The sequence below is a fragment of the Oncorhynchus tshawytscha genome, linkage group LG05, assembly GCF_018296145.1.
Source record: "Oncorhynchus tshawytscha isolate Ot180627B linkage group LG05, Otsh_v2.0, whole genome shotgun sequence".
NCBI lineage: Eukaryota > Metazoa > Chordata > Actinopteri > Salmoniformes > Salmonidae > Oncorhynchus > Oncorhynchus tshawytscha.
In genome coordinates this window covers 82,722,226-82,749,764 of record NC_056433.1, presented here as the reverse complement: position 1 = coordinate 82,749,764, position 27,539 = coordinate 82,722,226, and the positions used below count along the sequence as shown (strand labels likewise).

General features: G+C 42.8%; 2 protein-coding genes across 9 annotated transcripts in view; both read right to left on the bottom strand.

The window, feature by feature from the left end:
• The window catches only part of hps3 (HPS3 biogenesis of lysosomal organelles complex 2 subunit 1), a 37,289-nt gene extending 16,938 nt beyond the window's left edge, over window positions 1-20,351 (bottom strand). For 2 of the 8 annotated variants that reach the window (XM_042322543.1, XM_042322544.1), the window contains exons 1-8: window positions 19,755-20,351; window positions 11,919-12,286; window positions 7,748-7,922; window positions 7,457-7,664; window positions 7,075-7,157; window positions 3,906-4,095; window positions 3,236-3,317; window positions 2,289-2,443 (exon numbers count right to left, since the gene is read on the bottom strand). In XM_042322543.1, the coding sequence (XP_042178477.1) occupies window positions 2,289-2,443; window positions 3,236-3,317; window positions 3,906-4,095; window positions 7,075-7,157; window positions 7,457-7,664; window positions 7,748-7,922; window positions 11,919-12,286; window positions 19,755-19,971 (1,478 nt within the window). In that variant the 5' untranslated portion in view covers window positions 19,972-20,351. The remainder of the gene's footprint in view (window positions 1-2,288; window positions 2,444-3,235; window positions 3,318-3,905; window positions 4,096-7,074; window positions 7,158-7,456; window positions 7,665-7,747; window positions 7,923-11,918; window positions 12,287-19,754) is intronic. The other 6 variants (XM_042322537.1, XM_042322539.1, XM_042322538.1 and 3 more) reach the window with 6 other exon arrangements.
• Window positions 20,352-25,624: 5,273 nt separating this feature from the next.
• si:ch211-284e20.8 (uncharacterized protein LOC563738 homolog) lies at window positions 25,625-27,037 on the bottom strand. The gene is made up of 3 exons (XM_042322535.1): window positions 26,821-27,037; window positions 26,508-26,606; window positions 25,625-26,080 (listed from the first exon to the last, which is right to left on the bottom strand). The coding sequence occupies exons 1-3, from the start codon at window positions 26,839-26,841 to the stop codon at window positions 25,946-25,948; spliced, it is 255 nt and encodes an 84-aa protein (XP_042178469.1). The 5' UTR covers window positions 26,842-27,037; the 3' UTR covers window positions 25,625-25,945.
• Window positions 27,038-27,539: the final 502 nt, after the last annotated feature.

The window sequence follows — 27,539 nt, the reverse complement described above, 5'->3', positions numbered from 1 at the left end:
AGCCCTAGATCGGATGTCTTACCATAAATCTATAGCATTGCCCAGCCCTAGATCGGATGTCTTACCATAAATCTATAGCATTGCCCAGCCCTAGATCGGATGTCTTACCATAAATCTATAGCATTGCCCAGCCCTAGATCGGATGTCTTACCATAAATCTATAGCATTGCCCAGCCCTAGATCGGATGTCTTACCATAAATCTATAGCATTACCCAGCCCTAGATCGGATGTCTTACCATAAATCTATAGCAATGCTCAGCCCTAGATCGGATGTCTTACCATAAATCTATAGCATTGCCCAGCCCTAGATCGGATGTCTTACCATAAATCTATAGCATTGCCCAGCCCTAGATCGGATGTCTTACCATAAATCTATAGCATTACCCAGCCCTAGATCGGATGTCTTACCATAAATATATAGCATTACCCAGCCCTAGATCGGATGTCTTACCATAAATATATAGCATTACCCAGCCCTAGATCAGATGTCTTACCATAAATCTATAGCATTACCCAGCCCTAGATCGGATGTCTTACCATAAATATATAGCATTACCCAGCCCTAGATCGGATGTCTTACCATAAATCTATAGCATTACCCAGCCCTAGATCGGATGTCTTACCATAAATCTATAGCATTGCCCAGCCCTAGATCGGATGTCTTACCATAAATATATAGCATTACCCAGCCCTAGATCAGATGTCTTACCATAAATCTATAGCATTACCCAGCCCTAGATCGGATGTCTTACCATAAATATATAGCATTACCCAGCCCTAGATCGGATGTCTTACCATAAATCTATAGCATTACCCAGCCCTAGATCGGATGTCTTACCATAAATCTATAGCATTGCCCAGCCCTAGATCGGATGTCTTACCATAAATCTATAGCATTACCCAGCCCTAGATCGGATGTCTTACCATAAATCTATAGCATTGCCCAGCCCTAGATCGGATGTCTTACCATAAATCTATAGCATTGCCCAGCCCTAGATCGGATGTCTTACCATAAATCTATAGCATTATTACCCAGCCCTAGATCGGATGTCTTACCATAAATCTATAGCATTACCCAGCCCTAGATCGGATGTCTTACCATAAATCTATAGCATTACCCAGCCCTAGATCGGATGTCTTACCATAAATCTATAGCATTGCCCAGCCCTAGATTGGATGTCTTACCATAAATCTATAGCATTGCCCAGCCCTAGATCGGATGTCTTACCATAAATCTATAGCATTACCCAGCCCTAGATCGGATGTCTTACCATAAATCTATAGCATTGCCCAGCCCTAGATCGGATGTCTTACCATAAATCTATAGCATTACCCAGCCCTAGATCGGATGTCTTACCATAAATCTATAGCATTATTACCCAGCCCTAGATCGGATGTCTTACCATAAATCTATAGCATTACCCAGCCCTAGATCGGATGTCTTACCATAAATCTATAGCATTACCCAGCCCTAGATCAGATGTCTTACCATAAATCTATAGCATTGCCCAGCCCTAGATCGGATGTCTTACCATAAATCTATAGCATTACCCAGCCCTAGATCGGATGTCTTACCATAAATCTATAGCATTGCCCAGCCCTAGATCGGATGTCTTACCATAAATCTATAGCATTGCCCAGCCCTAGATCGGATGTCTTACCATAAATCTATAGCATTACCCAGCCCTAGATCGGATGTCTTACCATAAATCTATAGCATCACCCAGCCCTAGATCGGATGTCTTACCATAAATCTATAGCATCGCCCAGCCCTAGATCGGATGTCTTACCATAAATCTATAGCATCACCCAGCCCTAGATCGGATGTCTTACCATAAATCTATAGCATTACCCAGCCCTAGATCGGATGTCTTACCATAAATCTATAGCATTGCCCAGCCCTAGATCGGATGTCTTACCATAAATCTATAGCATTACCCAGCCCTAGATCGGATGTCTTACCATAAATCTATAGCATTACCCAGCCCTAGATCGGATGTCTTACCATAAATCTATAGCATTGCCCAGCCCTAGATCGGATGTCTTACCATAAATCTATAGCATTGCCCAGCCCTAGATCGGATGTCTTACCATAAATATATAGCATTACCCAGCCCTAGATCGGATGTCTTACCATAAATCTATAGCATTGCCTACATTTGAATTGGTCCAATTTTGAAGTAGTATTTACTTTGCCGTGAGACAATTTCGAAATGTATATTTCCTTTCTACATCATGTGTGGCTCTAGCTATGACTACAGTGTCTAAGTGTGTGCGTGTGACCTACATGACTCTGCGTGCGGTCCTCTCTGTGTCCTCCCTGGTCTCCACATCTGCAGTGGTCAGCAGGACGATGTGGTGTCGGTAGTGACACAGAGCCTTCAGACCAATGAACAGCTGAATACGCAGAGCACACAACTCCATGGTGATGGGAGGACAGGCCTGCGTGCGCGCACACACACACACACAATTTTTACATTGTTAATAACTCACAATTACACTTTTGTATCTTTGGGATTTATTAAAATAATCATATTGCTGCTATATGTCAAGTAGATATTCATTGAAAACTGTTTCTTGCCGATATCATGGTCTTACTCTGGGAACCTGACGGGAGGAATATGGGCCCTAGGGGCGGTAAGTAGCTACTCACAATGAAGATTCCACTTTAAATCAAAATTGGGCTTCCCAGCATGTGCAGACCAATCACATTTAGGCTCTCAATTACCATTCTTGAGAGACACTGCAGCCCTGCCTTACATGGTGCTAGTCAGATTCCACTGTGTCACTGTTAGACACGCACGCATGCAGACACACACTGCACAAAACAACGACACTCTTGTCACCAGATGCAACTGTGTAAGTGGTGGTTGCCATTATGAGCCCTTTCCAGCTCCACCATCTTTGTGAAAGTAACGCAGTGATCTGAGCCAAGCAGACAGCTACCTGCATTTCTGGAGAAGCTGTGATCCAATCTAATGACTTCCTGTCTTATTGTGTAGCAGGGCCAATCAGAGCACAACTAACCGAGGCACAACCAATCACATACGAGGGGAAGCCTCAGGTCAAAGCATCCTTAAGACCAATAATGGGGGTAGATATGGTGAATATTCCACCAAGCCTGACGGATAACTAAAAGCTTTTCCGGTCCTCAGATCAATAAAGAGCTCCTTAGGGGTCCGGCCGTGGGTCGATCTGTCTTCCATTAGCTAAGGAAAATAGGGTGATCCTCACCTTCATGGTGGTATCGATGTAAGGGTCCTCAGCTCTGGCTGCCACTGCTGCACACCTCACTGAGAAGCACTGGAGAGCATTCCTGAGAAACACAGGTATAAATTAGGGCCCTGGGTTTTGTGAGATCATGTGACATGCCTAGATTTGAACCTTTTTTTTTTCTTATGTCACATGGTCCAGCAACCATCCCCCAGACAATTGCTTTCATTTTTGGTGGAATTCTCATTTCTGGACAAAGCTTCGAATACAGGATAAAATCTTGCTATTTATTTTACTAGGGAAGTCAGTTAAGAACAAATTCTTATTTTCAATGACGGCCTAGGAACAGTGCGTTAACTGCCTTGTTCAGGGGCAGAACGACCTTGTCAGCTCGGAGATTTGAACTTCCTTTCGGTTACTAGACCAACGCTCTAACCACTAGGCTACCCTGCCGCTATGACACATGATTGCGCCAACACTGTAGGGTCGTGCAGTATCCAGATGTTTCTGTACCATACCAGGGTATACAGTATTACCAACCCCCCAAAAAGTATATATTTTTTTACTGTATTGAAAATCAGACCGTCAGTAAAAAAAAACTGTTTATACCATGTACCGGGGTATCACCGAAGTCAGAGACTAGTCTCATGGACTTCCTTTACCGTCTCGAGAGGCCCAGCCCAGTACTTACTTTGTGATGATGTGGAGGAAGAGGTCAGTGAGGACGGCCTGCTGGGCCTTCTCTGGATACTGATAGGCTGAGACCATCTGAACCCCGCCCCTCACGCTGTACAAATAGCCCGTCTTGGGCAGCGAGAAGAAACAGAACAAACACGTCGGCTCCACCCCTCTACCCCCCTCCACACATACTTCCTGGTTGCCTGGTTGTCAGGGAGAGGAGAGCAATGGAAGAGAAAGGGATGAGATGTGAAGCAGATGGGAATGTAGAAAATATAGGTGCTCCTACTTTAAGTGTCCCTCATACATATGTATTTACACTACATGTTAATTCCATAGGTAGGGAAAGAGCCAAGTACATAGAGAGTTGGAACATTGAGGTTTCTACATTATGAAGCATTTAACAGGACACTACAACATTCTATGGCAGCCATGTTGGCTACATTGTCTCGCGTCAGATGGCGTCACTCCTCCGCGACACTCATCACAAAACCGATCGTTCTTGTAGGACGTGAAACTTCAAATTTGAATAATGAGCATCCGCCATTCAAAAAATGAAAACATAGTGATAATTTTGTATATCACTGTGCTCTCATAGGACTCTCTATGAAATAGTCAGAATAACTAGCTAGCTAAATTACTACACACATTATGACAGTGATTTCATAGTTTGCCATTGTGAAAAAAATGTGGGGAGAAAACGGTGGTCTCCTGTACAAATTCTGTGCCAGGATGTTGGTCGCCAGTGTAGTGACTTGATCAGCTGTGTAACTGTTGTAGCTAGCTTACTGACACAGTTAGCTAGCTCTTCCTTCACTAACTAGCTAACATAAAAAGCTTGCTTAACCTGTTTAAATTACCCTGAAGTTGTAGACACGCAGCCCCACAATTAAGAAGTGACTTAACAGAAAATCGGTCCATAGATCAGCATGTTTCTCCGCAATTGTATCGTTGAGGTCAGCTGAGCATAGCAGCTAACTCAGGAGGCTGGTGGAATGACTCGAACAACTGCTTCATGAAAACTCATACCAATGTGAGCATAATTTGCACTACTAGCTAACTACAGTAGCTTGCTAGCCAGCTTTTGTTGTACGTTTTAAGATTGTGTGTGCAGCACTAGGTAGGTAGATGATTTCAGCTAACGTTAGCAAGCTAATGTTAATGTTGGACAAATTTATGCTAGCTTTCGTGCCCATTGTCGAACTTTAGAAATACTGTTCATTGAAGCAAAATAATCCTCACCAACATAACATGTTTTACATACAGTGCATTTGGAAAATATTCAGTACCCTTGATTTTTTTCCACTTTGTTACGTTAGAACCTTATTCTAAAATCGATTAGAATCGAATTTTATTCCTCAGTCTAAGCACAATATCCCATAATGGCAAAGTGAATACAGGTTTTTAGAAATTTTAGCAAATGTATTAAAAAAAACAGAAATAGCTTATTTACATAAGTATTCAGAACCTTTGCTATGAGACTCTATATTGATCTCCGGTGCATCCTGTTTCCATTGATCATCCTTGAGAAGTTTCTACAACTTAGAGTCCACCTGTGGTCAATTCAATTGATTGGATATGATTTGGAAAGGCACACACCTGTCTATATAAGGTCCCACAGTTGACAGTGCATGTCAAAAACCAAGCCATGAGGTCGAAGGAATTGTCCGTAGAGCTCCGAGACAGGATTGTGTCTAGGCACAAATCTGAGGAAGGGTACCAAAAGGTGTCTGCAGCATTGAAGGTCCTCAAGAACACAGTGGACTCCATCATTCTTAAATGGAAGAAGTTTGGAACCACCAAGACTATCCTAGAGCTGGCCGCCCAACTAAACTGAGCAATAGGGGGAGAAGGGCCTTGGTCGGGGGAGGTGACCAAGAGTCCAATGGTCACTGACAGAGTTCCAGAGTTCCTCTGTGGAGATGGGAGAATCTTCCAGAAGGACAACCATCTCTGCAGCACTCCACCAATCAGGCCTTTATGGTAGAGTGGCCAGACGGAAGCCACTACTCAGTAAAACACACAACAGCCCGCTTGGAGTTTACCAAAAGGCACCTAAAGATTCTCAGACCATGAGAAACAAGATTCTATGGTCTGATGAAACCAAGATTGAAATCTTTGGCCTGAATGCCAAGCGTCACGTCTGGAGGAAACCTCTCACCATCCCTACAGTGAAGCATGGTGGTGACAGAATCATGCTGTGGGGATGTTTTTCAGGGTCAGGGACTGGGAGACTAGTCAGGATGATCGAGGGTAAGATGAACAGAGCAAAGTACAGAGAGATCCTTGATGAAAACCTGCCCCAGAGCACTCAGGACCTCAGACTGGAAAACGACCCTAAGCACACAGCCAAGACAACACAAGAGTGGCTTCGGGACAAGTCTGAATGTCTGAGTGGCCCAGCCAGAGCCCGTACTTGAACCCGATCAAACATCTCTGGAGAGACCTGAAAACACCTGTGTAGCGACGCTCCCCATCCAACCTGACAGAGCTTCAGAGAATCTGCAGAGAAGAATGGGGAGAAACTCCCCAAATACAGGTGTGCCAAGCTTGTAGCGTCATACCCAAGAAGACTCGAGGCTGTAATCGCTGACAAAGGCACTTCAACAAAGTACTGAGTAAAATGTCTGAATACTTAAACATATGTAATTTTAGTTTTATTTGATACCTTTGGTGAAATTTCTTTTAAAAAAACATGTTTTTGCTTTGTCATTATTGTTTGTAGATTGAAGGGGAAAGAAAGTAATGAATTTAAAATAAGGCTGTAACGTAAACAAAAATGTGAAAAAAAAAAGTCTAAATACTTTCCGAATGCATTTATTGTTTTAGATTCATTCAGACAGTTGACGCAAAAATGGGGATCAGCAATGTCAATGTCACCTAGGTAACACTGTTAAAAATGTTAGACAGCACAAACTACTTTTGAGCTCTCCCATTACACGATAGGAGACTGATCAGTGCAGGTGGAACCGGTGTGCTATCTGAAGTAAGACAATGTGTTAGCTGACACACACACACACACACACACACACACACACACACACACACACACACTTCACAGGGAATAATTCAACAGCGCTATTTAAAACTGCATGTCTAGAATGAGAACAATTCAATTCTAAAATTTGGCTCAACTCTATATGGTTATTGGGATGGGACAGTGTAATGAGGTTCTGACTCACTGGTGAACACTGGGTGAAACTGCAGGGAGTGCAGGTGGGTCTCCTCAACACTACAGTCCTGGAAGAAGTCTGGAGCAAAACGCCTGGATAGGGGAGACTCAATATGATGAGACCACACACAGAGACACACACACAGAGACACACACACACACAGAGACACACACACACAGAGACACACACACACAGAGACACACACACACAGAGACACACACACACACACAGAGACACACACACACACACAGAGACACACACACACACACAGACACACACACACAGACACACACACACAGAGACACACACACACAGAGACACACACACACACACACACACACACTGACACACACACACAGAGACACACACACACAGAGACACACACACACACCTGTATAAGATATAGGTGATGATGAGGTTGCCCCTGGCCTCACTCTCCATGCCTGTCCACTCCAGAGAGATCTTGACCCCACAGTCCTTAGCCCTGTCCCCCAGGAGCTCTTGGTGCTTGGGGAAAATGAAGAAGTCATCATGGTCACGGTGACCAGCCAGACCCTCTCTCCTCCCCTCTGGCGAATACAACACAGTGTAAACACAACCTAGTTAGACAGAACATGCAAATCACACCATGTTCTGTAGTATGTGGTATCTGAAGCATCGGTTTTCATGTGTAGACTGTTACCCGTCTCGTTGTCGTGTTCTGCTCCAGTGATCATATCTTGGGGGACCAGACTGTGGTCCTGGGGCTTCTTGTCAGCTGACTTCTGGGTAAAAGCAGCACCAGGAAGTCTCTCCAGTTTGACCACCAGCACCTCCAGCTCTGTCTGCAGGGCAATGTACCCTGCACAGATCGCCACCTGCAGGCAGGGAGGGCATACATATTCTATGAAAAGGTTGCATGACAGAATAACCTTCTCTAAGTTAAGAGCGGCAGGTAGCCTAGCGGTTAGAGAGGTGAGCCAGCAACCGGAGGGCTGCAAGTTCGAATCCCAGGTCAGACAGGAAAAAAACTGGCGGGAAGTGAGCTGGCAACAGGAGGGTATCAAATCCTAGATGCCATTACCTGCCTTTGTGCACGAACCCCCCCACAACAGCCCACCCCCCACCTCTCTAAAACCTGTATTTGGTGTTTTATTAGGATCCCCATTAGTGGTTGTGAAAACCGTAGCTACTCTTCCTGGGGTCCAACACAGAACATAAAACATGACATAATACAGAACATTGATAGACAAGAACTATATACATTTAAAGAGGGCACACATAGTTTGTGTATGTAGGCTATCTACTATATAATACTTTACGCTTTCTTGAATTTGATCTGGATTTGGGGACTGTGAAAAGACCCCTGGTGGCATGTCTGGTGGGGTAAGTGTATGTGTCAGAGCTGTGTGTATGTTGACTATGCAAACAATTTGGAATTTAACACATTAAATGTTTCTTATAAAAAGAAGAAGTGATGCAGTCAGTCTCTCCTCATCTATCAGCCAAGAGAGACTGGCATTCATAGTATTTATATCAGCCCTCTGATGACAATGAAGAGTAAGACGTGCCGCTCTGTTCTGGACCAGCTGCAGCTTCAATAGGTCTTTCATTGCAGCACTTGGTTATTGTCCAGACATGTGGTCAACATAAGATCAAATTAGAGACTGCAGGACTTACTTTGTGGAGTGTGGTGTCAGAAGAAGAACATCTATTACGGACAGAGTTCTCCCTATCTTTACAACCATTGCATCTTAACTCAGCAAAAAAAAGAAAAACGTCCCTTTTTCAGAACCTTGTTTTTCAAAGATAATTCGTAAAAATCTAAATAACTTCACAGATCTTCATTGTAAAGGGTTTAAACACCGTTTCCCATGCTTGTTCAATGAACCATAAACAATTAATGAACATGCACCTGGGGAACGGTCGTTAAGACACTAACAGCTTACAGACGGTAGGCAATTAAGGTCACAGTTAGGAAAACTCAGGACACTAAAAGAGGCCTTTCTACTGACTCTGAAAAACACCAAAAGAAAGATGCCCAGGGTCCCTGTTCATCTGCGTGAACGTGCCTTAGACATGCTGCAAGGAGGCATGATGACTGCACATGTGGCCAGGGCAATAAATTGCAATGTCCATACTGTGAGACGTCTAAGACAGGGCTACAGGAAGACATGACGGACAGCTGATCGTCCTCGCAGTGGCAGGCTACGTGTAACAACACCTGCACAGGATCGGTACATCCCAACATCACACCTGCGGGACAGGTACATGATGGCAAGAACTGCCTTTCTGATCGCTGGATCAGACAGGACTGGCAAAAAGTGCTCTTCACTAACGAATCGCAGTTTTGTCTCACCAGGGGCGATGGATGGATCTGTGTTTATCGTCGAATGGAATGAGCGTTACACCGAGGCCTGTACTCTGGAGCGGGATCGATTTGTAGGTGGAGGGTCCATCATAGTCTGGGGCAGTGAGCCTGCATCATCGAACTGAGCTTGTCGTCATTGCAGGCAATCTCAACGCTGTGCGTTACAGAGAAGACATCCTCCTCCCTCATGTGGTACTCTTCCTGCAGGCTCATCCTGACATGACCCTCCAGTATGACAATGCCACCAGCCATACTGCTCATGAGCACGTCTGGGACCTGTTGGATCGGAGGGTGAGGGCTAGGGCCATTCCCCCCCAGGAATGTCCAGGAACTTGCAGGTGCCTTGGTGGAAGAGTGGAGTAACATCTCACAGCAAGAACTGAGCAAATCTGGTGCAGTCCATGAGGAGGAGATGCACTGCAGGACTTAATGCAGCTGGTGGCCACACCAGATACTGGCTGTTACTTTTGGTTTTGACCCACCCTTTGTTCAGGGACACATTCCATTTCTGTTAGTCACATGTCTGTGGAACTTGTTCAGTTTATGTCTCAGTTGTTGAATCTTATGTTCATACAAATATTTATACATGTTAAGTTTGCTGAAAATAAATGCAGTTGACAGTGAGAGGACATTTCTTTTTTTGCTGAGTTTATATGGTTTGACTATGACAGTTTACAATCCAAGGTAACAAGTCATTTAGTCTCCTTAACTTGTTCAACAGCCACACCATTCATTACCAGATTCAGCTGAGGTCTAGAACTTAGGGAATGATTTGTACCAAATACAATGCTCTTAGTTTAGAGATGTTCAGGACCAGTTTATTACTGGCCACCCATTCCAAAACTGACTGCAACTCCTTGTTAAGGGTTTCAGTGACTTCATTAGGCTCGGTTGCTGACAAGTACGGTGCATTCGTAAAGTATTTAGACCCCTTGACTTTTTCCACATTTGTTACGTTACAGCCTTATTCTAAAATTGATTAAACAGTTTTTTCCCCCTCATCAATCTACACACCCCATAATGACAAAGCAAAAACCGTTTAGAGATTTTTGCAAATGTATTAAAAAAACAAAACTGAAATATCATATAGGTATTCAGACCCTTTACTCAGTACTTTGTTGAAGCACCTTTGGCAGCGATTACAGCCTCGAGTCTTCTTGGGTATGACGATACAAGCTTGGCACACCTGTATTTGGGGAATTTCTCTCATTCTGCTCTGCAGATCCTCTCAAGCCCCATCAGGTTGGATAGGGAGCGTTGATGCAGTTATTTTCAGGTCTCTCCAGAGTCGTTCGATCGGGTTCTAGTCCGGGCTCTGGCTGGGCCACTCAAGGACATTCAGAGACTTGTCCCGAAGTCACTCCTGCATTGTCTTGGCTGTGCGCTAAGGGTCATTGTCCTGTTGGAAGGTGAACCTTCACCCCAGTCTGAGGTCCTGAGTGCTCTGGAGCATGTTTTCATCAAGGTTTTCTAGTCTCCCAGTCCCTGCCACTGAAAAACATCACCACAGCATGATGCTGCCACCACCATGTTTCCTCCAGATGTGACGGTTGGCATTCAGGCCAAAGAGTTTAATCTGGGTTTCATCAGACCAGAGATTCTTGTTTCTCATGGTCAGAGTCCTTTAGGTGCCTTTTGGCAAACTCCAAGCGGGCTGTCATGTGCCTTTTACTGATGAGTGGCTTCCGTCTGACCACACTACCATAAAGGCCTGATTGGTGGAATGCTGGAATGCTGCAGAGATGGTTGTCCTTCTGGAAGATTCTCCCATCTCCACAGAGGAACTCTAGAGCTCTAACAGAGAGACCATCAGGTTCTTGGTCACCTCCCAAGGCCCTTCTCCCCTGATTGCTTAGTTTGGCCAGGAGGCCAGCTCTAGGAAGAGTCTTGGTGGTTCCACTGTGTTCTTCCACTGTGTTCTTGGGGCCCTTCCATGCTGCAGACATTCTTTGGTACCCTTCCCCAGATCTGTGCCTCGACACAATCCTGTCTCAGAGATCTACGGACAATTCCTTGGACCTCATGGTTTGGTTTCTGCTCAGACATGCACTGTCAACTGTAGGACCTTATATAGACAGGTTTGAGCCTTTCCAAATCATGTCCAATCAATTGAATTGACCACAGGAGGGACACCAATCAATATGTCAAGGATGATCAATGGAAACAGGATGCACCCGAGCTTCAATTTCACATAGCAAAGGGTCTGAATACCTATGTAAATAAGGTACCTGTTTTTTAATATTTAATACTTTTTACATTTTTTTAAGTTCGCGCTTTTTTATTATCAGGTATTGTGTGTGTATTGATGAGGCAAAAAATTTATTTAATCAATTTCAGAATATGGCTGTTAACTTAACAAAATGTTGAAAAAGTCAAGGGGTCTGAATACTTTCTGAATGCACTGTATGTATTTCAGTGTCCACGCAGGGAAAAAAAAAAAAAGTTTTACTTTCAATATCTGGGTGGTAAAAAGAGACTACGGAAATCCCAACCCCTAACTTACATCCATCCCTACCTGTTGGGGCGACAGTCCCGGGAGGTGGATGATGAGACAGCGCTCAAAGTCCAGGATGGAGAGCTTGTCGTTGAGGGCCTGTCTCTTTAGACTGAACAGCACCAGGCTCTTAGGACACCCCACCAGCAGGTCTCCGGTCACCCCACAGCACGCCACACACAGAGGCCGCTCAAACAGTGGAATCTCAATGATCTCCATCTGCTCTTTGGGAGCCCCGCGCATGGACGAGCCGCGCAGGAAATGACCGAGCAGACGCACGCCAACGCGGGTCTTCTCAGCCGCCTGGTAGCGCCAGTTGGTGTAGGCGCGTAGGTAGGGGGCGTTGTTCTTCTCCTCGATGGTCACCAGGTAGTCCCCTGTGGAGGGAGGGGCGGACAAGGGGAGGAGGGTCAGAAACTATTTTATTTGTCACATGCTTCCTAAACAAACAACAGGTGTAGACTAACAGTGAAATGCTTACTGAGGAGAATGTCATGAGTTAGAGGTAGTTTTCCAAGCCAATACTAACCTCCTTCATACTGGACACAGAGACATAAAAATGGTATCCACTAAATCATCTGACTCTGGGGAATGTAGACAAAGAGCCTCGTTGTTCATTTGACTATTGGGGATGTAGATAAAGAGCCTCGTTGCTAAAATCACGACATATCCCTTTGACACTAGAGGTCCAAATTAGCCTTGTATTGTTTTGTTGATTGCATTTCAACTAACTCCATTAGATACAGTTGAAGTAGGAAGTTTACATACACCTTAGCCAAATACATTTAAACACAGTTTTTCACAATTCCTGACATTTAAATCAAGTAGAAATTCCTTGTCTTAGGTCATTTAGGATCACCACTTTATTTTAAGAATGTGAAATGTCAGAATAATAGTAGAGAGAATGATTTATTTCAGCTTTCATGTCTTTCATCACATTTCCAGTGGGTCAGAAGTTTACATACACTCAATTAGTATTTGGTAGCACTGCCTTTAAATTGTTTAACTTGAGTCAAACGTTTCAGGGAGCCTTCCACAAGCTTCCCACAATAACTTGGGTGAATTTTGGCCCATTCCTCCTGACAGAGCTGGTGTAACTGAGTCAGGTTTGTAGGAATTCTTGCTCGCACACGCTTTTTCAGTTCTGCCCACAAATTTTCTATAAGATTGAGGTCAGGGCTTTGTGATGGCCACTCCAATACCTTGACTTTGTTGTCCTTAAGCTATTTTGCCACAACTTTGGAAGTATGCTTGGGGTCATTGTCCATTTGGAAGACCCATTTGTGACAAAGCTTTAACTTCCTGACTGATGTCTTCAGATGTTGCTTCAATATATCCACATAATTTTCCATCCTCATGCAGCCATCTATTTTGTGAAGTGCACCAGTCCCTCCTACAGCAAAGCACCCCCACAACATGATGCTGCCACCCCCATACTTCATGGCTGGGATGGTGTTCTTCGACTTGCAAGCCTCCCCCTTTTTCCTCTAAACATAACGATGCTCATTATGGCCAAACAGTTATATTTTTGTTTCATCGGACCAGAGGACATTTCTCCAAAAAGCACGATCTTTGTCCCCATGGAGACTTTTATCTCCCTCACCAACTTCAAACATCAGCTATCTGAGCAGCTAACCGATCGCTGCAGCTGTACATAGTCTATTGGTAAATAGCCCACCCATTTTCACCTACCTCATCCCCATACTGTTTTTATTTATTTACTTTTCTGCTCTTTTGCACACCAATATCTCTACCTGTACATGACCATCTGATCATATATCACTCCAGTGTTAATCTGCAAAATTGTAACTATTCATCTACCTCCTCATGCCTTTTGCACACATTGTACATTGTATATAGACTCCCCCTTTGTTTTCTACTGTGTTATTGACTTGTTAATTTGTTTATTCCATGTGTAACTCTGTGTTGTCTGCTCACACTGCTATGCTTTATCTTGGCCAGGTCGCAGTTGTAAAGGAGAACTTGTTCTCAACTAGCCTACCTGGTTAAATAAAGGTGAAATAAAAATAAAATAAATAAATGTGTAGTTGCAAACCGTAGTCTGGCTTTTTTATGGCTGTTTTGGAGCAGTGGCTTCTTCCTTGCTGAGCGGCCTTTCAGGTTATGTCGATATAGGACACGGTTTACTGTGGATATAGATACTTTTGTACCCGTTTCCTCCAGCATCTTCACAAGGACCTTTGCTGTTGTTCTGGGATTGATTTGCACTTTTCGCACCAAAGTACATTAATCTCTAGGAGACAGAACGCGTCTCCTTCCTGAGCAGTATGACAGCTGTGTGGTCCCATGGTGTTTATACTTGCGTACTATTGTTTGTACAGATGAACGTGGTGCCCTCAGGCGTTTGGAAATTGCTCCCAAGGATGAACCAGACTTGTGGAGGTCTACAATTTCTTTTCTGAGGTCTTGGCTGATTTATTTTGATTTTCCCATGATGTCAAGCAAAGAGGCACTGAGTTTGAAGGTAGGCCTTGAAATACATCCACATGTACACCTTCAATTGACTCAAATCATGTCAATTAGCCTATCAGAAGCTTCTAAAGCCATGACATCATTTTCTGGAATTTCCCAAGCTGTTTAAAGGCACAGTCAAATTAGTGTATGTAAACTTCTGACCCACTGGAATTGTGATACAGAAAGATGATTTAACTTATAATTCACTCTAAACAATTGTTGGAAAAATGACTTGTGTCATGCACAAAGTAGATGTCCTAACCGACTTGCCAAAACTATAGTTTGTTAACAAGACATTTCTGGAGTGGTTAAAAAAACGAGTTTTAATGACTCCAACCTAAGTGTATGTAAACTTCTGACTTCAACTGCAGCTATATAGACCAAATCAAAATGTTTCCAGGTGTTTCCAATCCCCCCCCCGCATTTTTATTTTCACAGTATTGAAAATCATACCGTCTGTATTTCAAAAACCCCGGTATACGGTATATTGCCCAAGCCTAGTAGCTAGATCGCTAGGTTGCGTTGTTCATGTAGGAAATGCTAGCTACAAAGCTACAGTGTATTGGTTGCAGCCCATCTGTATGCTAGCCAACCAGTCTGCTAACTAATTGCAATGTTGGATAGATAGCTAATCTGTTCCATTTATGGAAAGTATTTCAATTTATCCAATCTTCACACACCGGCACTGTGCAGCATGCAAAAACATTAGCTAGCTAGCTAATGTTAGCCCCCAACTACCTAGCTAAGTTCCAGCTCTTGTCTCGTTATTTTTCAGCCATCTTCTTTGAACACCGAATGACCACATGCTGCCTGCGGTAGCTAGCTAGATATCCCGGCCTCAGCCATTGCATATCTTGCCAGTACACATGAATGAATGCAGATGAGTCAGTCATGTATCGTTAGCAAGGAGAGACCCTCGTTTTCAATGAATAATATTGGCTTGGTAGCTACATCATCACACATATTTCCTTAACCGATGCAGACGATGGTTTCATAGCCTGCCATACGTGAGTTACTGAGCTGCGGCTACGAGGTTATCAGAAAGTGTACTAGCTAGCCTACTTGTCTTGCAAACGGCATAACCTACATGTCAAAATATAATTTGAGCATCGTTTTCCTCTGCTAGCCAACCGGCTACCACGTTTGGACTAGTTACCTGCTTGCTAGTAGAAAATGTTACACACAGAAAATGATTATATTGTTGGATCCTGTGTTTTACATTATAGCCATTACCATATATGATTGAATTGTTATCTGCTGTTGGCTTGTGTGGATGTATGCATGTGTTATGCAACATAGCTGACTTGAAACATTGTTAAAAGCTTCAGGGCCATGGGCCTTTCTCATGATGGAAAAAAGACAGGAACTGTGCAATGAGTTAGGGGTGGCACATTCAGAGCGTGGTGTTGCGAGAACAAGCGGTCTTTTGTTAGATAACAGGAGCCAGGTGCGAGATAATGGTATGGAGCATGAGAGCCTGGATGTTCTTCACATCTATCAACAGAAGCGCCAAGAGGCGGGGGACCCGCCTGAGCGCCTGCAATAGGCTGAGCAAGTTTAAACCACGCCCAGTCTCTACTGTGATAGGCAGTTCCAACACGTCTGTTGGCCTATCACAGTATAAAGAATACTGTTTACATACATCTTGTCAGTTCTCTGTTCTGCCCTGCGTGGTATTACAGTGAGCCCGTATATACGAAAGTTGCATTTGCCATTTATTACTTAGCTAATAAAAAATACATAGTATAAAATCGGTGACTCATTGTTATATTTATCATGATACCAGATTTGAATTTACGCAACCCTAACAATATCCTAACAATATGTTATTTGACTTGAGGAGGATGAGAATTACAAACTATACAGTAGGATTGTAGTTATCATACATACTACAGAAGGCAGTATTGCAGTTCTTTTAAAATAAGTTTATCGTGAGTCTGGAGGACTCAAATGGACAGTCAGGAAGACACATGGCTGTCACTAGTATATTCATATGTAGGCCTCCATGCAAGTGTAACCTGTTTTATAGGCTATGCATTATTATAATAATTTACTTTGTCATGTGCATTTTGAATCGAGCAACAAGGACCGTCATTTAAACGTCCCCCAAAAGCTTGTTATGCAAAGGGGCTCAAAGTTAAAGTGCACTATCCATTACGAGTCAACCATGTGCCTCTTAAAAGCGATGATAATAACAATAGCTTACACGACTGCTATTTGACAAATCCATAAGGCAATTCAATAAACCATATGTAATGACCAGATTTATCTTTTTCCATAAAAGCACATGGATGTGTGTGAAACAGAAACATGGGGTTTTGTCATATGTAAAAAATGTTGTCCAACGTTAGTAGTAAACTAGTCAAGGATTTATTTAACTAGCCAAGTCAGTTAAGAACAAATTCTTATTTACAATGGACGGCCTACCCTGGCCAAACCCGGACGACGCTGAGCCAATTGTGCGCCGCCTAATGGGCCGCCTAAGCACGGCCGGATGAGATACAGCTTGGATTCGAACCAGGGACTGTAGTGACACCTCTTGCACTGAGATGCAGTGCTTTAGACTGGAGGATGCATATTTTTGCAATATTGGCACACAACAAACGTAAACTTTGAACTTGTAAGTTTCAAATATCCCTCTAGTGGCCAGGGTTGACTTAGACCTATTTTAAAGAACGGCCATTGGTTGGTGGATATATAGTCTAAGATCTTTGATAGGCTGATGAAGTACTTGTGACAGGATATAGTCAGTGCCACCTGTTGAGGCTAGCATAGGGCTAACGTGTGCCATGTAATCTGATGGGACCAGCTACAATTTAGTGTTCGGTCATGAGCAAGCAAATTGACTGATACTCATTTTGTACCGGAGAACCTGTTTATTAAATGTAAATGGTTACTTATGTTCACAAGTATGTGTAACGGTATAACTTTAGACCGTCCCCTCGCCCAAACCCGGGCGCGGACCAGGGACCCTCTGCACACATCAACAACAGTCACCCACGAAGCATCGTTACCCATCGCTCCACAAAAGCCCGTGAAAGGCAGGAGAATGCATATCCCATCTCTGCAATGAGGTACGTTTACCAACCCATAACTTGCGCCCGCGCCATAGAATCAATCTTATCCCTTTACACTTGTGTGTGTATAAGGTAGTAGTTTTGGAATTGTTAGTTAGATTACTCGTTGGTTATTACTGCATTGTCGGAACTAGAAGCACAAGCATTTCGCTACACTCGCATTAACTGCTAACCATGTGTATGTGACAAATCAAATTTGATTTGATCTTTAGGATGTTTTTAACATAAATCTTCAATAATGTTCCAACCGGAGAATTCCTTTGTCTGTAGAATTGTGATGGAACAGAGCTCGCTCTCACGTGAACGAGCATCACGAGCTCAAGGCATTCTGGCAGACCGCTGACTCATTCCCCTGTCATTTGGTCCCACTTCACAGTAGAAGCATCAAACAAGGTTCTAAAGACTGTTGACATCTAGTGGAAGCCTTAGGAAGTGCAACATGACCAATATCCCACTGTATCTTCAATAGGGAAAGAGTTGAAAAACAACCAACCTCTGATTTCCCACTTCCTGGTTGGATTTTTTCTCAGGTTTTTTCCTGCCATGTGAGTTCAAACAGTTTTAGAAACTTCAGAGTGTTTTCTATCCAAATATACTAATAATATGCATATATTAGCAACTGGAACTGAGTAGTAGGCAGTTTACTCTGGGCACCTTATTTATCCAAACTACTCAATAATGCCCCCAGCCATAAGACGTTAACAACTTCCTTCACAATAGCTCTCCTCTGCTCCGCTAAGCACATGAAGTATGAAAGCCCTGATGTCTGCAGAGGCTGCATCACAGTAAATACTGTACAGCCACTTCAGAAGTTATATTTAAAGGCTCTGCATGGTCAATCTACCATGGCATTGTTGAATACTCATTTCTGATTGGCTTGAAGGGCGTTCTAGAGTGCATTATTTCCCTATTAACGCGCAGTATATTTGCACGGTATAATTCAATGGCTATGATTCGTTCTTATATGTTCGAGCTGCTTTTGAAATCAAAAGTTGAATTGAAAACATTACTGGCATTGTTGAATTCAATTTTCATAATAGCAAGCTAAGACTAAAGGCGTCGGCATGCTTCAGTTCGGCTGGCAGCTAGCCACAGTCGGCTAGGCGAACCAAACGAGTGTGCTCGTATACTTCCTCAAAAGACCTTAGCTTGAAAAACAAGGGGAAAAAAGTGGCAATAGTACGGTTTGTCCATTTTGAGATGCCGTAGCCACTCAAAATAGTCTGAATTAATCTAACCGAAATCTGTCACTCATTTTGAAAAGGCGCATGAAAACTATTAGTCTCGCATTGAAAGACAAAGACTTTACTCAAAAATCCTTACTGTTGACCAATTACCGATGAAGAGGCATAGACCTCACTGGCACTGATGTTGGGCGATTAGGCCTGGCTCACAGTCAGCGTTCCAATTCATCCCAAAGGTGTTCGATGGAGTTGAGGTCAGGGCTCTGAACAGGCCAGTGAAGTTCTTCCACACCGATCTCAACAAATAATTTCTGTATGGGTGTCGCTTTGTGCATGGGGTCATGCTGATGTTGCTTCCATAGGCATTGGAAGTCGGTAGTGAGTGTCGCAACCAAGGCTAGACGATTTTTACGTTCTACATGGCTCAGCGGTCCCATTCTGTGAGGTTGTGTGGCCTACCACTGCGGCTGAACCGTTGTTGCTCATAGACATCTCCACTTCACTATAACAGCACATACAGTTGAACGGGCAGCTCTAGCAGGGCAGACATATTACAAACTGACTTGCTGGAAAGGTGGCATCCTATGACTGTGCCACGTTGAAAGTCACTAAGCTCTTCAGTAAGGTCATTCTACTGCCAATGTTTATCTATAGAGATTTCTTGATTTTCTGTGGCTGTATCCAGGCACTCTGGAGACGACACCAGCGAGGGTAAAAAAAAAAAACACAAAAAAACCACCCTGTTTAACAAAAAAAATTGTATATTGACTTTCAATTGAAATAGCAGAATCCACTTATTTGCAGGGGTGTCCACCTACTTTTGGCCATGTAGTGTACTTCAGTGGATGTTGAAAACATGTTTAGCCATGGTATAAATGGGATAATCAACTCCTGGCTCTATCCGTTCTCTGGAAAATAATGCAACACAAAATTTCAATTCGACTTGCTTGGACTTCTCCCTGACCAATATGGTTGCCATTTTCACACCATTCTGGAACTTTGAGGGTTCATGACAAATCCCTTCTAGTAATTAGACGTACCTCAATCACTCAGCAGTAAACAACTCAGCCAATAGGGAAAGAAGAAGTGAGAGAAAGAAAATTACACACCTATCTCACTGTGTAGGATGCTCTGCACAGTCCCCATAGTGGCGAAGCGGCAGATGAGAGGACACCCCTCTTCTCCCAGTTGAAAAGCCTCGATCTTGCATCCTCCAGCGGACACCACGAATAGGGCACCCCCGCCACAGCACACCAACCCCGGTTCCTGCTCGGTTGGCACGATTTGCTGGGACGCGAAGGGGTGGCAGTTGTATACGTGAACCATCTTTGCTTGTTATCGTAAATTACGTCGAGGCAAAACAAAGTATCACCAAGCTAACTACATTGTCCCTGTGCGGGGCTTGTGTTACCAAATATAATGTGGTCTCTATCGCGGTTAGTGAGCTCCAGCCCGAGGCAAGCTTACTTAATCTATATCACATGCCCCACCGTCTTGTGATGAGCAGGCTGAATCCGTTGAACTCGAAAAGTATTTTTTTCTACCCAGTCTATGGTAAATTTACTTCACTTCCTCTGCCATTCGAAGTCCCCTTTCTGCACAGAAATCGTAAAGTAATGTGAAACAGAAAGTCTGAAGAGTTACACTGTGAAAGTGACAACTAGAAATAACAACCCCACCTCCAGCGTTGATTGGCTGAGTTCCCTGTCAGTAAGCGTTTGAAAGTCCCGCCTCTCTGCCTGCTCTCTGCCTAGTCGGTGGCATTATTTCAACATAAATTGGATAAAAACGGCTGTTAAAACTCCAAAGAAGAAGAAGAAGGCACCTTCTTCTTCTTCTTCCTCTTATGTTTCTTCTTCTTTGGTGAGTTTTAACAGCAGTTTTTATCCAATTTATGTTGAAATAATGCCACCGACTAGACTGGGAAATAAATCCATTATACTTTGATCCACAAAATTGAGAATAAAACAAAGAAAGAATCAATACAAATAAAAACCTACATTCATTCATCCTTAAGAGTCTATGAGTGCGTCAATCTAAGTAACGTAATAAAAAAATCCCCATCAAAATCCGTCAGTTTAAGATTTTTGGGGGGCATTGGCTGTGTCTCAAACAGAAAGCATCCGCCTATGTCGGCCTTACGTATCTGTGGTGGAGTGTGGCTAAACTACAGTGGTGTTTGTCACACCATGAGACATCCCGAAAATCAGTCTTCGCAGAAAAACATATGTAGCGTCCGAACGGTTTGGCCTTCAAATTAATGTGACCACTCTAGGAAAGAGGAAACTCCCACAAGTGTCACAGGACTTGTCTGAAAGTAACCCATACAAATGAATAGAACTATGGAGATTTTTTTGTGCCCAAAAAAATATAATAGGTTAAATCCTGCGCTTTCTTATATCTCCTAGATGTAGGACAGACTCTTCAAAACCTTATTCCTTATGATTTATTTTTGGACTGTCTTTTTTTGCCATTTATGAATTTGTCATTCAATGTGTTTCTATGGGCTGTACTAGTAAAGACCCAATTCAATATTTTATCAAATAATTTTGTAATACTTTTTTAATATTCACCTAAAGGGGTCCTAAAATGTCAAATTAAATAGGACACCACCACTCAACACGACCTGTAACTCGTCTAAAGTCAAATCTCGTACCCCCAAATACTTCTCTTTTGGATGCAGTCTATCACAGTGCCATCCGTTTTGTCACCAAAGCCCCATACACTACCCACCATTGCGACCTGTACACTCTCGTTGGGTGGCCCTCGATTCATACTCGTCGCCAAACCCACTGGCTACAGGTTATCTACAAGTCTCTGCTAGGTAAAGCCCCGCCTTATCTCAGCACACTGGTCACCATAGCAGCACCCACTCGTAGCACACGCTCCAGCAGGTATATCTCACTGGTCACCCCCAAGCCAATTCCTCCTTTGGTCGTCTTTCCTTCCAGTTCTCTGCTGCCCATGACTGGAACGAATTGCAAAAATCTCTGAAGCTGGAGACTCACATCTCCCTCACTAGCTTTAAGCACCAGCTGTCAGAGCAGTTCACAGATCACTGCACCTGTACTTAGCCTATCTCATCCCCATACTGGTATTTATTTATTTTGCTCCTTTGCACCCCAGTATCTCTACCTGCACATTCATCTTCTGCCGATCTACCATTCCAGTGTTTAATTGCTATATTGTAATTACTTCACCACCAGGCCTATTCCTTAACTTACCTCATTTGCACTCACTGTATATAGACTTTTTGTTTTCTTTTGTTCTACTGTATTATTGACTGTATGTTTTGTTTATTCCATGTGTAACTCTGTGTTGTTGTATGTGTCGAATTGCTACTCTTTATCTTGGCCAGGTCACAGTTGTAAATGAGAACTTGTTCTCTACTAGCCTACCTGGTTAAATAAAGGTGTTCTCAACTTGTCTACCTGTTTAAATAAAGGTGTTCTCAACTAGCCTACCTGCTTAAATAAAGGTGTTCTCAACTAGCCTACCTGGTTAAAAAAAGGTGTTCTCAACTAGCCTACCTGGTTAAATAAAGGTGTTCTCAACTAGCCTACATGGTTAAATAAAGGTGTTCTCAACTAGCCTACCTGGTTAAATAAAGGTGTTCTCAACTAGCCTACATGGTTAAATAAAGGTGTTCTCAACTAGCCTACCTGGTTAAATAAAGGTGTTCTCAACTAGTCTACCTGGTTAAATAAAGGTGTTCTCAACTAGCCTACCTGGTTAAATAAAGGTGTTCTCAACTAGCCTACCGGGTTAAATAAAGGTGTTCTCAACTAGCCTACCTGGTTAAATAAAGGTGAAATACATCTATTTTTTTTTTTTAAATGCAACTTTTGTAACTTCCACCGATTGTTACGGCTTTCTTCCGTTGAAGGAGAGTCGGACCAAAATGCAGCGTGGTTAAATCGAGACATCTTTAATAACGATGAAAACGAACAATACAAAAACAACAAACCAAAAGCGAAAACGAAAACCTATACAGCCTGTCTGGTGACAACTAACACAGAGACAGGAACAATCACCCACAAACACACAGTGAAACCCAGGCTACCTAAATATGGTTCCCAATCAGAGACAACGAGAATCACCTGACTCTGATTGAGAACCTCAGGCAGCCATAGACTATGCTAGACACCCCTACTCAGCCACAACCCCGATACCTACTAAAACCCCCAATACCACAAAATAACCCCATGTCACACCCTGGCCTGACCAAATAATTATATAAACACAAAATACTAAGACCAGGGCGTGACACCGATGTGTTTTGCTTCTTGAGGGTCAATTATTTTGATAAATGGCATCGGGTATGAGCAAGTCGATACACAAATATAATAGTATATATATATATATTAATATACAGTTGATGTCGGAAGTTTACATACACTTAGGTTGGAGTCATTAAAACTCGTTTTTCAACCACTCCACAAATTTCTTGTTAACAAACTATAGTTTTGGCAAGTCGGTTAGGACATCTACTTTAAGCATGACAAAAGTAATTTTTCCAACAATTGTTTACAGACAGATTATTTCACTTATAATTCAACTGTTTCACAATTCCATTGGGTCAGAAGTTTACATACACTAATTTGACTGTGCCTTTAAACAGCTCAGAAAATGATGTCATGGCTTTAGAAGCTTCTGATAGACTAATTGACATTATATGAGTCAATTGGAGGTGTACCTGTGGATGTATTTCAAGGCCTACTTTCAAACTCAGTGCCTCTTTGCTTGACATCATGGGAAAATCAAAAGAAATCAGCCAAGACCTCAGAAAATAAATGGTATACCTCCACAAGTCTGGTTCTTCCTTGGGAGCAATTTCCAAACGCCTGAAGGTACCACATTCATCTGTACAAACAATAGTACACAAGTATAAACACCATTGGACCACGCAGCCATCATACCACTCAGGAAGGAGATGTGTTCTGCCTCCTAGAGATGAACGTACTTTGGTGCGAAAAGTGCAAATCAATCCCAGAACAACAGCAAAGGACCTTGTGAAGATGCTGGAGGACACCAGTACAAAAGTATCTATATCCACAGTAAAACGTGTCCTATATCGACATAACCTGAAAGGCCGCTCAGCAAGGAAGAAGCCACTGCTCCAAACCGCCATAAAAAAGCCGGACTACGGTTTGCAACTGCACATGGGGACAAAGATCGTACTTTTTGGAGAAATGTCCTCTGGTCTGATGACACAAAAATATAACTGTTTGGCCATAATGACCATCGTTATGTTTGGAGGAAAAAGGGAGAGGCTTGCAAGCCGAAGAACACCATCCCAACCGTGAAGCATGGGGGTAGCAGCATCATGTTGTAGGGGTGCTTTGCTGCAGGAGGGACTGGTGCACTTCACAAAATAGATGGCATCATGAGGACGGAAAATTATGTGGATATATTGAAGCAACATCTCAAGACATCAGTCTGGAAGTTGAAGCTTGGTCACACATGGGTCTTCCAAATGGACAATGACCCCAAGCATACTTCCAACGTTGTGGCAAAATGGCTTAAGGTCAACAAAGTCGAGGTATTGGAGTGGACATCACAAAGCCCTGACCTCAATCCTATATCAAATTTGTGGGCAGAACTGAAAAAGCGTGTGCGAGCAAGAAGGCCTACAAACCTGACTCGGTTACACCAGTTCTGTCAAGAGGAATGGGCCAAAATTCACCCAACTTATTGTGGGAAGCTTGTGGAAGGCTACCCGAAACATTTGACCCAAGTTAAACAATTTAAAGGCAATGCTACCAAATACTAATTGAGTGTATGTAAACTTCTGACTCACTGGAAATATGATGAAAGAAGTAAAAGCTGAAATAAATAATTCTCTCTACTATTATATATACATTATATATTTATATATATATATATTTTCATGAATTTGATGATATAAGCTTGAAGCCCATAAAAAACCATATGGTACAGGAACCAGGAACTTGCAAGTACTTTCATAGGGAATTACGAGTTGGAGAGACGTTCAAGTTCATTTCCCCCAGTCGTTTGTGGTAAATACCACCTTCCCACTTGGTTATGAAGTCCCATTTAGTTTTTAATGAACTTCAAGCTTATATCATCACATTCCTGAAAACGTGGCAATTTAAGAAATATGTATAATTGTATTTGCAGATGAATTTACCTTTACCCAATGCCTTTAATTAAGGTTTTTGATTACAAAAATAACGCAATTGAAAATATTCATGAAAGGCATCAGGTAGAAGTACATAAATCCAAAAATATTAATATAGTTTTACATATATCTTAAATGACCACATTTTCAGGATTTTGATGATATAAGCTGGAAGCTCATTTAAAAACAGTACGGGACTTGAACCAGGAAGTAGGCAGGACGTTCATAGCATATTGGTAAATGTTGACGCATAGCTACCTTCACCACAACATCCCATCTGCTGTACTACACTGGCAGATTATGAAATATTTTTGAGAGTAATTTGGTTAACATCATGCTTTTGAAACACACACAGTTGCTCTTCTCATCAGATGAAAACATTTTTAATGGTAAATTGAATTGGCTACAATCACACAATACATTATTATAACCACTGAAAATATACTGTATACATTGTAGGCTAAACTATACATTTATTGCTCTGATGAATTTACTAACTATCATAGTTATTATCATACAGTACAATGTTGTGGAATTCTTTACGTATGTGATCTGAGATAGTAGCAACAACAACAACAACAGCAGCAACAACAACAACAGCAGCAGCAACAACAACAACAACAGCAGCAACAACAACAACAGCAGCAACAACAACAACAACAGCAGCAACAACAACAACAACAACAGCAGCAACAACAACAACAACAGCAGCAACAACAACAACAACAGCAGCAACAACAACAACAACAACAACAACAACAACAGCAACAACAACAACAACAGCAGAAACAACAACAACAACAGCAACAACAACAACAACAGCAACAACAACAACAACAGCAGCAACAACAACAACAACAGCAGCAACAACAACAACAACAAAAAGGTGAACATTGTCCAGCTAGGGCAAAATAGGGGAAGTGTTTTGAGTCATAGTTCTTTCAGTTTTCCTTTGTTACCAAAGTAGCTTTGTATCTCAGGAAAGTGTTAATAAGCTTTTATTGCAGTAGCGGAAGATGTTTATCAATCAAATTGGAAACCTGTCCAGTCCCAGGTTAGTTTTCCTCTTGGCTGGACAGTTGCTTGCTGCTGCTGAGGCTCTTGGAGGCGGTGGCACATGAGGGGGAGGTAGAACCACCACTATACCCAACAAACCCTTCAGTCTGGGGGAAGCCTGATTGGAGTTGGGGGGGTGGTGGTGGTGCTCATAGGGATGCAGGTGTGTGTGTCCTCATCTTCACTCTGATGCCCACTGTCTCCTCTGACATGGGCCTCCTCCTCTGCCTTGGCAGTCTGAGAGATGGACATAATAATGATCACTTTATTTGTAAAATCCAATTGAAATGGTATGCCCACTCCCAGATCAACCCCTTTCCCCCAGACCTAGACATAGTCTTGGGCTTGAATTTAGACCACAATTTAGTCAGATCTGGATGGAACAAAAGCCTACATTGCAGAGGTCTCCTCTGCTCAGTTACTGAGGTTACTATGACTACTATCTTGGTCTCTCAGTTACTGAGGTTACTATGACTACTATGTTGGTCTCTCAGGTACTGAGGTTTCTATGACTACTATGCTGGTCTCTCAGTTACTGAGGTTTCTATGACTACTATGTTGGTCTCTCAGTTACTGAGGTTACTATGACTACTATGTTGGTCTCTCAGTTACTGAGGTTACTATGTGGCATGGCAGTGATGGCACTGTTGTGGAAGATTCCTACCTCTGGTTCAAAGATTTCACACTTCACCTCGATGGGGAGTTTGGTCTGAAACGTGCCATCATCCAGAGTGGTGTGAGAGCCTGTGCAGAAGGCCTTGTGCTAGGCGACAGAAAATGGAATTGGATTGCTCAGATAGAGAAACACGATATGATGCAAGTGATCTCACTGAGACTGATGTGGTTCTACAGTAGTCTGCTTTCCTCTGCTGAATAGCTGTCAGCTTGCCACATACAAATCAGGATTTTTGTTCCCTTTTCCCTATTTCAAAACACGTGACAGACAGTGTGTAGATGTAGTGTGGTACCTTACTCACTGCAAATTCACAGTCCATCATTTTACACTGGGTCAAATCGACGTCAGGAGTGTCCTTAGCACAGACCGTCTCTCTGATGATGAACTCTACAAAATAGGCCGGACCCACCACCCACTGTGAAGACGAAGCAGTATACTTTGAACTTGAAATCTACTGAAAAAAATGCAAACGCAACATGTGAACTGTTGGTCCCATGTTTCATGAGCTGAAATAAAACATTCTAGAAATATTCCATATGCACAAAAAGCTTATTTAGATCAAATTCTGTGTACAAATTTGTTTACATCCCTGTTAGTGAGCATTTCTCCTTTACCAAGATAATCCATCTACCTGACAGGTGTGGCATATCAAGAAGCTGATTAAGCTGCATGATCATTACACAGGTGCACCTTGTGCTGGGGACAATAAAAGGCCACTCTATACTGTGCAGTTTTATCACACAACACAATGCCACAGATGTCTCAAATTGGCATACTGGCTGCAGGAATGTCCACCAGGACTGTTGCCAGAGAATGTAATGCTCATTTCTCTACCATAAGCCGTCTCCAATGTCGTTTTAGAGAATTCTTCACCTGTAGGATCGTCTGAGACCAGCCACCCAGACAGCTGACTGAACTGTTGGTTTGCACAACCAAATAATTTTTGCACAAACTGCCAGAAACCGTCTCAGGGAAGCTCATCTGCATGCTCATCGTCCTCACCAGGGTCTTGACCTGACT

Excerpts from the sequence above, each read along its gene's own strand:
- si:ch211-284e20.8 (XM_042322535.1), bottom strand. The coding sequence starts at position 26,841 with ATGATGGACTGTGAATTTGCA. Across the intron at positions 26,607-26,820 it reads TGATGGACTGTGAATTTGCA|CACAAGGCCTTCTGCACAGG; the intron begins GTGAGTAAGGTA and ends TCTGTCGCCTAG. Across the intron at positions 26,081-26,507 it reads GTGAAATCTTTGAACCAGAG|ACTGCCAAGGCAGAGGAGGA; the intron begins GTAGGAATCTTC and ends TCCATCTCTCAG.